The 10,707-nt window shown below is 42.1% G+C and overlaps 1 protein-coding gene across 1 annotated transcript; it reads right to left on the reverse strand.

Annotated features, from left to right (window-relative positions):
• Nucleotides 1-7,197: 7,197 nt before the first annotated feature.
• LOC140377578 (uncharacterized) lies at nt 7,198-10,547 on the reverse strand. Its single transcript, XM_072463037.1, has 2 exons — nt 10,272-10,547; nt 7,198-9,842 (listed from the first exon to the last, which is right to left on the reverse strand). The coding sequence occupies exon 2, from the start codon at nt 9,832-9,834 to the stop codon at nt 7,993-7,995; it is 1,842 nt and encodes a 613-aa protein (XP_072319138.1). The 5' UTR covers nt 9,835-9,842; nt 10,272-10,547; the 3' UTR covers nt 7,198-7,992.
• Between the last annotated feature and the right edge of the window lie 160 nt (nt 10,548-10,707).

Raw genomic sequence — 10,707 nt, forward strand, 5'->3', positions numbered from 1 at the left:
CATTTTGTTCACGTCAAACTTTGACGAACTCCTCCTAGGGCGTTTTGCCCACCAACTTCAAAATCGGCGTACGTTCTCTGGACAAGTGGGGCATCTAAAGTTATCCAATTTTTTGAGATACCTTTTACGGTCTGTGTGCGGCGCAGCCGCAAAGTTGGACAACTTATTTTGGAATATTGCAGATCTAAAAATTGCTCCCATTTGATCAAAACCAGTCCGATTAGGACCAAATTTGAATCAGTTGTTAAACTTTCTAGTTTGGACCAGTTTAGGCTGACAAAATTGAAATGGGCGCGATAGCGCCCCCTACAGAGTGACCTTTAAATTAACATTGAAGGTCAAAAATTTGTTTTACCAAAATTTTCTAAACTTTACCCAAAATTCTATTTTGGCGTCCCGATCAAAAAAGCCAATCAGACAAATGCCTTAATTTTTACGGCGTAGTCGTAGCGATGACATAAATCTCCCATGTTATCCCTATGGGAAAACCGCTAAATCTCTCGAATATCCACATTTTTCTGTTTCAAACTTTGACGAACTCCTCCTAGTGCGTTTTGCCCACCGACCTCAAAATCGGTGTACGTCCTCTAGACAAGTGGGGCATCTAAAGTTATCCAAATTTTAAGGATAGCTTTTAAGGTCTCTGTGCGACGGAGCCTCAAACGTTTCCCAGAATTCTGACTATTTTGCCTTCAGAGTGGCCTATAAACAATAGAGTTTTTCCAAATGACATGATATTTTGCACAAAATTCTAATTTGCCATCCTGATCATACAAGTATGAGAGACAAAGTCATATTTTGTACAGCGTAACCGTAGCCATGACAGAAATATCCCATGTTATCCTTATGGGAAAATCGCGAAATCCCTCAAATCACCACATTTTTACGCTTCACACTTTAACAAACTCCTCCTAGGGCGATTGTCCGATCAAACTCATATTTAGGGAAAATCATCTATACAAGCGGGGCATCAAAAGCTATCCATATTTTTGTTCTAAGTGCTACGGTCTCTGTGCGGCGGAGCAGCACATTTGACTGACACTTGTGTTCATTTGCACTGGATTGGCCATGTCCAATGTGTCTCCGTCTGTCAAGTTCTTTTTTAATTCAACACAATAAGGGCGCCATCTTTATCAAGTCAAAAGCGCAGAGTCGGAAGGCCGGCGGCCCGCGAGGGCCGTTGGATGCCGCTTGCGGCTTTAATTTTTCTTGTTCTTCTGCTTTTTGATCTCTAATTTGACCCCCTGAACATGCTCAAAAACTCACCAAACTTTGCCCAAAATTCAGAATCGGCGAAAAATTTGATTTTTTCTGGGCCATTTTTTTTTTCGTTAAAAAATGGCGCGACAGCGCCACCGACAAAAGTCAAAATACATTGCGCCTATGGGAGACGCCCCGAGGTCAACTTTGGCGTAAAGCTACGAAATTCGGGACACGCATTTCTCTCGTGAGTACGAACAAAAAAAATCATTGTGGCCACGCCCCCAGACTTACCCTATGGCCGCCATCTTCCTTTGAAAATGAAAATACGCTGTGTTAGTCAGTTTGTTCACGTCAAACTTTGACGAACTCCTCCTAGGGCGTTTTGCCCACCGACTTCAAAATCGGCGTACGTCCTCTGGACAAGTGGGGCATCTAAAGTTATTAAATTTTTTGAGATACCTTTAACGGTCTGTGTGCGGCGCAGCCGCAAAGTTGGACAACTTATTTGGAATATTGCAGATCTAAAAATTGCTCCCATTTGATCAAAACAAGTCCGATTAGGACCAAATTTGAATCAGTTGTTAAACTTTCTAGTTTGGACCAGTTTAGGCTGACAAAATTGAAATGGCCGCGATAGCGCCCCCTACAGAGTGACCTTTAAATTAACATTGAAGGTCAAAAATTAGTTTTACCAAAATTGTCTAAACTTTACCCAAAATTCTATTTTGCCGTCCCGATCACAAAAGCCAATCACAAAAATGCCAAAATTTTTACGCCGTAGTCGTAGCGATGACAGAAACCTCCCATGTTATCCCTATGGGAAAACCACAAAATCTCTCAAATTACCACATTTTTATGTTTTACACTTTAACGAAGTCCTCCTAGTGCGTTTTGCCCACCAACCTCAAAATCGGTGTACGTCCTCTAGACAAGTGGTGTATCTAAAGTTATCCAAATTTTAAGGATAACTTTTACGGTCTTTGTGCGACGGAGCCGCAAACGTTTCCCAGAATTCTGACTATTTGGCCTTCAGAGTGGCCTATAAACAATAGAGTTTTTCCAAATGACATGATATTTTGAACAAAATTCTAATTTGCCATCCTGATCATAAAAGTATGAGAGCCAAAGTCATATTTTGTACGGCGTAACCGTAGCGTTGACAGAAACATCCCATGTTATCCTTATGGGAAAATCGTAGAATCGCTCAAATCACCACATTTTTACGCTTCACACTTTAACAAACTCCTCCTAGGGCGATTGCCCGATCAAACTCATATTTGGAGAAAATCATCTACACAAGCGGGGCATCAAAACATATCCATATTTTGATTCTAAGTGCTACGGTCTCTGTGTGGCGGACCCGCAAATATATATCAGAAATGGGAAAACAGCGAAATCTCTAAAATGACCACATTTTTACGCTTCACACTTTAATGAACTCCTCCTAGGCCGATTGCCCGATCAAGCTCATATTTGGGGAGAATCATCTACACAAACGGGGCATCAAAAGTTATTCATATTTTGATTCTAAGTGTTACGGTCTCTGTGCCGTGGAGCTGCAAATATACTGTCACAAATGGGAAAAACGCCAAATCCTTGAAATGTTCACATTTACGCTTCACACTTTAACAAACTCCTCCGTGGGCAATAGCTCGATCAAGCTTTACTTTGGGAAATATCATCTACACAAGCGCGGCATCAAAAGTTATCCATATTTTTATTCCAAGTGCTACGGTCTCTGTGCGGCGGCGCAGCAAATTTGACTGACACTTGTGTTCATTTGCACTGGATTGGCCATGTCAATTGTGTTGCCGTCTGTCAAGTTCTTTTTTAATTCAACACAATAAGGGCGCCATCTTTATCAAGTCGAAAGCGCAGAGTCGGAAGGCCGGCGGCCCGCGAGGGCCGTTGGATGCCGCTTGCGGCTTTAATTATGTTTTACACTTCAACGAACTCCTCCTAGTGCGTTTTGCCCACCAACCTCAAAATCGGTGTACGTCCTCTAGACAAGTGGTGCATCTAAAGTTATCCAAATTTTAAGGATAGCTTTTACGGTCTCTGTGCGACGGAGCCGCAAACGTTTCCCAGAATTCTGACTATTTGGCCTTCAGAGTGGCCTATAAACAATAGAGTTTTTCCAAATGACATGACATTTTGCACTAAATTCTAATTTGCCATCCTGATCATAAAAGTATGAGAGCCAAAGTCATATTTTGTACGGCGTAACCGTAGCGTTGACAGAAACATCCCATGTTATCCTTATTGGAAAATCGTAGAATCGCTCAAATCACCACATTTTTACACTTCACACTTTAACAAACTCCTCCTAGGGCGATTGTCCGATCAAGCTCATATTTGGGGAAAATCATCTACACAAGCGGGCCATCAAAACGTATCCATATTTTGATTCTAAGTGCTACGGTCTTTGTGTGGCGGACCCGCAAATATATGTCAGAAATGGGAAAACAGCGAAATCTCCAAAATGACCACGTTTTCACGCTTCACACTTTCACCAACTCCTCCTAGGCCGATTGCCCGATCAAGCTCATATTTGGGGAAATCATCTACACAAATGGGGCATCAAAAGTTATCCATATTTTGATTTTAAGTGCTACGGTCTCTGTGCCGTGGAGCTGCAAATATACTGTCACAAATGGGAAAAACGCCAAATCCTTGAAATGTTCACATTTATGCTTCACACTTTAATGAACTCCTCTGTGGGCAATAGCTCGATCAAGCTCATATTTGGGAAAAATCATCTACACAAGCGGAGCATCAAAAGTTATCCATATTTTTATTCCAAGTGTCACGGTCTCTGTGCGCTGGAGCTGCACATTTGACCGACATTTGTGTTCATTTGCACTGGTTAAGCACAGCATTGAACATGTCCAATGTGTCGCTGTCTTAGTTCTTAGACAATTGCGTTAGCGCCATCTCTGTAAAATGCAGAGAGCAGAGTCGGAAGGCCGGCGGCCCGCGAGGGCCGTTGGATGCCGCTTGCGGCTTTAATTTTGATTGATTCCCGCAGTGTTTAGCTATATTACAGACTATGTCCTTTCCTCCAACCTCCAAACTGACGGGTGGTGGGGCAAGACCGCGTCATAACGGCAAGCACGCGTAGCATAGCTAGCATAAGACTAAATAATACTAATAGTAAGTATGTATAAAATTGTTTTACTGTGGCAGTTGAAAATAAAAGATAAATAATGAATAAAGACAATGCCCCAATTAATGGGGCTTACATATAAATATATAAAAGTTATACTATTGTACTTTTTGGTTTTACTTAAAGCAACAGTAACTCTCCGGAGGTGGAAGTCCCCTGCAGGTTTCAAATAGAACATGTTCCATGACTATAGATACATTTAATGTTGTACTGTGGAATATTATCTCCAAAGAAACATTTCCATGGAAACAAGAAGATGGAGCATCCTCCAGGCCGCAAATAAACACATTAAGAAAAAATAGGAAATAAATTCAGTTGAACAATTATTTTTATAGATGATTTTTTTTTATTTTGCTTTTATAACTGTTCCTTTACTTAATTAACACAAATGAGCAATTCCTCCTCATTGCACATTCAACAATCAAAAACGAATATAAAAAGTACATAGATAGATAAATGGATGGGAATATATAGTGATAGATAGACTGTACTGAGCTGATGGACTTAAAATATCTTTCAGGATATGATTTAGTTTCAGCAGTTCATTTGTACAAACAGCAGATTATAAAAGTTGTGAAATAAGGGTCAGAAGTCTCACCCGTGTTCACTTTGGCCGTGTCCAGCTCTTTCTTCACAGAGAAGTAACTGGTGTTGATCTGGTCTCTTTCCACGGTCAGGTTTAGGATCTGGATCTGCAGAGCTTCTGTTTCCACAGAGAGGTTCACCCAGTGTCTCATCAGCCGGCCACACGCTGTGCTGTCTGGGAATATATATATATATATATACATATATATATATATATATATATATATGTATATATATATATATATATATATATATATATATATATATATACATTGTGTTGTAACACAGCAAGATCAAGACTTGACACTGATTGAGTTGATTGAATTTGAATGTGTTTTTTTGCATCACAAACAGAGACAGATACATTGGGCACATGACACGTGCTTTGACTGACATTCTATCATCAGGTCTGTGTGTTTTCAAATATATATTAAAAACAAATTTAAAATGATAAAAAACAAAGAAGAAAAAACTGACACTCATGGGTGACATGACTTTAACACATATAGAACCTAAAAAGCTACTGCTCTCATTAAACATTACGCCGCCTGATCAAAAAAATAAAATAATGTCCACTTGGATATAACTGAGCAAATACAGTGGGTGGCGCCTCCTACTGGAGAACTGCTGCATGTGCCATGATCTTTCAGCTTCAACACGGTATTTAAACACAACTGATGCAGTGAGTGGCTTCTCATTTCTGAAACAACCATGTGGAGAGACAAATCCCGTGGTCATGGAGCAGATGTCAGTGTGTTTGAGGAGGGTCAAATCACTGGTATCGAGCAGAAACTAATGTACTCCAGATCTGAACCCAGTGAGAGTGTTTGGGACGAGCTGGAGGAGGCTTTGTGCAGCGGTCACTCTCTCACATCATCAATACAAGATCAAGTGTGAAACATAATTCAACACTGGACGGAAATAGAACTTTAAATATTGCAGAAGCTCATTGAGACTGTGCCACAGAGAATGTGAGCTGTGATCAAAGAACTTGACGGTCCTACCAAATATTAGAATGTGTGCCCCTGTTTTCTGTGGCGACTCTTTTTGCTCAGGCAGTGCAGTTTAAAGTCTCTCTCAAAGGGGTAAAACACACACGGGCCCCATGTTGAAACTCACATTTGGCCCCGACTCCTACAGCAGCGACGAGCAAAGCCAAACTGAGGACTCCCAGACAAACTGTGGCCACTTTGAAATGTGCAGTTTCTGAAGCGAGCACAGCTTCTGCTCCCTCAGTGCGACTGTCTGTGGACACAACAGCACTTTAAGAACACGAGCACCCTTTAATGCACTAAAGTGAGGACAATGTGTGTTGTATAATAAAGAGGAGAACACCTTTTATTACAGATTATGATTGTTCACTTAAAGTACAAAATGCTCCTATGTCTCATTAAGCTCTGTGTTCCTCTATGACTCGTTTTGTTATCTGGACTGAACCCTGCAGCTGTTCTCATATGCAAACACATATGTACAAGAAAGGAATTTAATAATGACTCAAACAGAATGGAAACTGGACAGGAGCCAGTGAAGAGACTCCAGCACCGGCGTCTTTTAGTTCCTGTTGGTAATTTTGCTGCTGCATTTTGAACCAGTTGAAAGCTTTTTACAGAGCTTTTAGGACACGCTGCGAGCAGGAGTTACAGAAGTTTAATCCAATTTCCCTCAAATCCAATTGCCCACATTTGGCACATTGATGATTGGACGTATTTAGTCTTAGTTTATGTACAAACGCAGACAGCCAACATAAGTCTGATGTTAAACACAAATAAATCATTATCATCAGTCTGGCTCCATCATGTTGTTGGATGACTCAAAACGCCCGACGACAGAGGACTGGATCCACATAACAACAGGAATCAGACTCATGGAAACAACAACATTCAAACTTAAGTTGGAAAAGGACAAATTTGACCGACTCTGGACTCGCTGGGACTTTTATTCTTCTTTTTCTTTAAAAATCAAACAAATTAAAGAAATTGGTAATAGTGTCTCAGACCACATGCCCCTGACCTGCCACAAGGGTCAGTCCTGGGACCCCTTCTGTTCAACCTCTACATGCTGCCGTTAGGTCAGTTGATACGCAGTGAAAATGTGTCCTGTCACAATTATGCAGACGAGTCAGATCTTGTCATGGAATTAGACATACACCAATGCTATTCCTTAACACACAGAGAACACAATTCAACTTAGAATATGAAACGACACAGAAATATCAGACATTTGTATGGCATGCATGGGAGAAAACGCCGGACTGGTCACGCCTCCTGCGTCTCACGCGTTTTTTCCCATGCTGGTTGGTTTTATTAGATATTCTGGAATAGGCGGGTCACATTTCTCATTGGTCAGCTTCACATCAAGGCACTTGTTTTACAGCTGGTATTTTTCCTAGAGATCAAGCCTTGGGTAAACATTACCCAAACTCCTCTGGGCTGTCACCCCCCCCCCCTGGGGCAACATTCTTTACGACACCTTCACAAACAAACGCTGTCACACACCCGTTTTTCTCTCAGACTAATGATGCAGATAAAATATCACTATTATGCAGATAAAATACATCACAGAAATATAATCATATATTCACATTTTATCACAGATCTATGTGAGTCTGTGGTGAGAAGAGATTCTTTATTTGTGCCACAAACTGTAGTTTTGAACAAAATGCAGTAGAAAAACAAAAAGCATCAAACAAACACTAAACAAACAAAACTCTCCCAGCGTCATGAGCCAGAGCAAAGACAAGAGCTGGTGTAAATGGAACACAGAACCCAAGGCTCGTTTGCACTGATCAACTGTTCTATCACAGACTGAACAACTGTAAGGTTCTTCTGCTGCGTGAACGTGAACACTGTAATGCAGGACTCGTCCTGGTTCTCTCACTGAAGGAGCAGCTGCAAGAGCCACAAACACTCAACAACCCAAGAGAAACAAAAGAACGAACGAACAAAAGAACTCAGGAACTTTCAGCAATATTAATAAAGGAAGGCTAAAGTTCTTGATTGTTTTCTTGGTGTTACTCCAAGTGTTCATGGTTCTTCTGGTTAGGTGTTGTGGTGCAGGGCCTGGATCTGGTTCCTCTGGAGAACCCTGCTTCTGGTTCCTCCGGAGAACCCTGCTGAAGGTTCCTCTTCAGTGTCAGAGTGTCTGTCTCTGTGAGTGCGCATGTGGTCGTTGAGATTACTTTTATAGGCAAATGTTTTCTTACAGACGGCACAGCTGTAAGGTCTCTCTCCAGTGTGAGTGCGCATGTGGTCGTTGAGATGACCTTTTTGGGCAAATGTTCTCTTACAGACTGAGCAGCTGTAAGGTCTTTCTCCAACGTGAGCGTACATGTGGTCGTTGAGATGATTTTTTTGGGCAAATGTTTTCATACAAACTGAACAGCTGTGGGGTCTCTCTCCAGTGTGAGTGCGCATGTGGATGCGGCAATTACCATTATGGGCAAATGTTTTCTTACAAACTGTGCAGCTGTAAGGTCTCTCTCCAGTGTGAGTGTTCATGTGGTCGTAGAGATTACCTTGTTGGGCAAATGTTTTGTTACAAACTGTGCAGCTGTAAGGTCTCTCTCCAGTGTGAGTCGTCATGTGGCGGGAGAGATGACCGTGTTGGGCAAATGTTTTCTTACAAACTGTACAACTGTAAGGTCTCTCTCCAGTGTGAGTCTTCATGTGGCGGGAGAGATGACCGCTTCGGGCATATGTTTTCTTACAAACTATACAGCTGTAAGGTCTCTCTCCAGTGTGAGTCTTCATGTGTGTGTTGAGAAGGGTTTTTTTGGCAAATGTTTTCTTACAAACTGAACAACTGGAAGTTTTCCCCCCTGTGTGGATTCTGGTGTGTGTTTCTAGCATCAGTTTAGTCTTAAATCTCTTCTGACAAACAGAGCACATGTGTTTCTTCTCTCCTTCTCCTGCTGCTCCTTGTGTCCTTGTGTCTTTTATATGGTCTTGGTTGTCGTGGTCTCCATCAGCCTCTGTCTCCATCTGTGCAGTTGAACTTCTGGCTGGAGGTTCCCAGTCTTCACTGTCAGTGTCAGAAGAGTTCTCAGTGTGTTCCTCAGTGTCTGAGTGTAACTGTGGGTCTAAGCTGATGTCTGCTCCTGCTCCTCCTCCTCCTGCTCCTCCTCCTGCTCCTCCACACTGCTCTCCCTGGGTCTCTCTGTGCTCTCGTTGTTCCTCTGAGTGGAAATGCTTTTCTCGGGTCTCGGGATGTTCTTTTATATTAGAGGTTTTATCATGGACTGGACAGCTGAAGGGTTTGTCCGCTGAATGATCAGTTTTAGCATCACACAGTGAAAATACATCACTAATAATAATGTCTGGAGTCTCTGATCTCTGTTCCTCTGCTTCCTCTTTAATCTGAGGAGTCTCTGGGTTTTCCTGCTTCACTCCGGGCTCCTCCTTAACACCTGCAAGACCTGGCTCCTCCTTAACAGCTGCAAGTCCGGGCTCCACCATAACACCTGCAAGTCCGGGCTCCACCTTAACACCTGCAAGTCCGGGCTCCACCTTAACACCTGCAAGTCCGGGTTCCACCTTAACAGCTGCAAGTCCGGGCTCCACCATAACACCTGCAAGTCCGGGTTCCACCTTAACAGCTGCAAGTCCGGGCTCCACCTTAACAGCTGCAAGTCCGGGCTCCTGAACACCTGCAGGACCGGGCTCCTCCTTAACACCTGCAAGACCAGGCTCCACCTGAACACCTGTAGGTCCGGGCTCCATCTTAACAGCTGCAAGTCCGGGCTCCACCTTAACAGCTGCAAGTCCGGGTTCCTCCTTAACAGCTGCAAGTCCGGGTTCCTCCTTAACAGCTGCAAGTCCGGGCTCCTCCTGAACACCTGCAGGACCTGGCTCCACCTGAACACCTGCAGGACCGGGCTCCATCTTAACACCTGCACGATATAATCAAAATTACCTCAAACAAAATGACATAACTATTAGTGTAACATGACAAATAATGTTTTCAGCAAACTTTTAATAATAAAAAAAAATTGGCTTCTGTGAATGAATATTAATTGAAAATTGTTTTTAATAATTGTCTTTTTAAGTATGAGCTCACTTAATGAATCACATCACTGTATAAAGGCAAATAGAATTGTTTTAGGGGCATATAGTTCTAACCAGGACCAGATGTCTGCTGCCTTTTGGCCACTCATGTGTTACATTTGATCTTTGTTCATTTACTTCAGTCTTTGAAAGTGGTAAAACTCTGTAAGCTGTATTTTAGGTGACTTTACATTATAGTATACAATGGTATATAACGGTATAGGTTGAAAGAGGTTGAAAGAAGCAGTTTTTCCTTGTAAAAAATGTGGACTTACCACTGGAATTGTATCTTGGAATCCTTTTTTCAGATTCTAATGTGAATATTTGTACTTTTAGCTCATGAAGCTCTTGTTGATATTCCCTTCCTCTCCCGGACTGGCTCGTCGCTGGCTCGATGTTGTTAAAACCGGGGTTAAAACTGTAAAAATGTTCTTCCAAATCCTTGGTCTACTTAAAGTCATAAGCAAAAATGCAACAAAAGACAAAAACGGATTAAAAAGCAAAATAAATAAGGAAAGCAGCTGGAGCAAGCAAGAACACACCGCACAAGAGGAAGCAGGAAGCAAAAGAGAGATAAGGGGAGGGTTGGCACTAGGTCATATAGGGAATTGGACAGGAAGTGACGAAATCCAAGATGGCGGCGCTCTTGCTTTCCGTTTTCCTACACCTGGTGGTGAGAGAAATTACTGTCTCGCAGCATCAATTTATTGT

This window comes from Eucyclogobius newberryi, unplaced genomic scaffold (assembly GCF_026437365.1).
Source record: "Eucyclogobius newberryi isolate DKJ021-1_F unplaced genomic scaffold, fEucNew1.0.hap1 SCAF_4, whole genome shotgun sequence".
In the NCBI taxonomy this organism is placed as follows: Eukaryota; Metazoa; Chordata; class Actinopteri; order Gobiiformes; family Gobiidae; genus Eucyclogobius; species Eucyclogobius newberryi.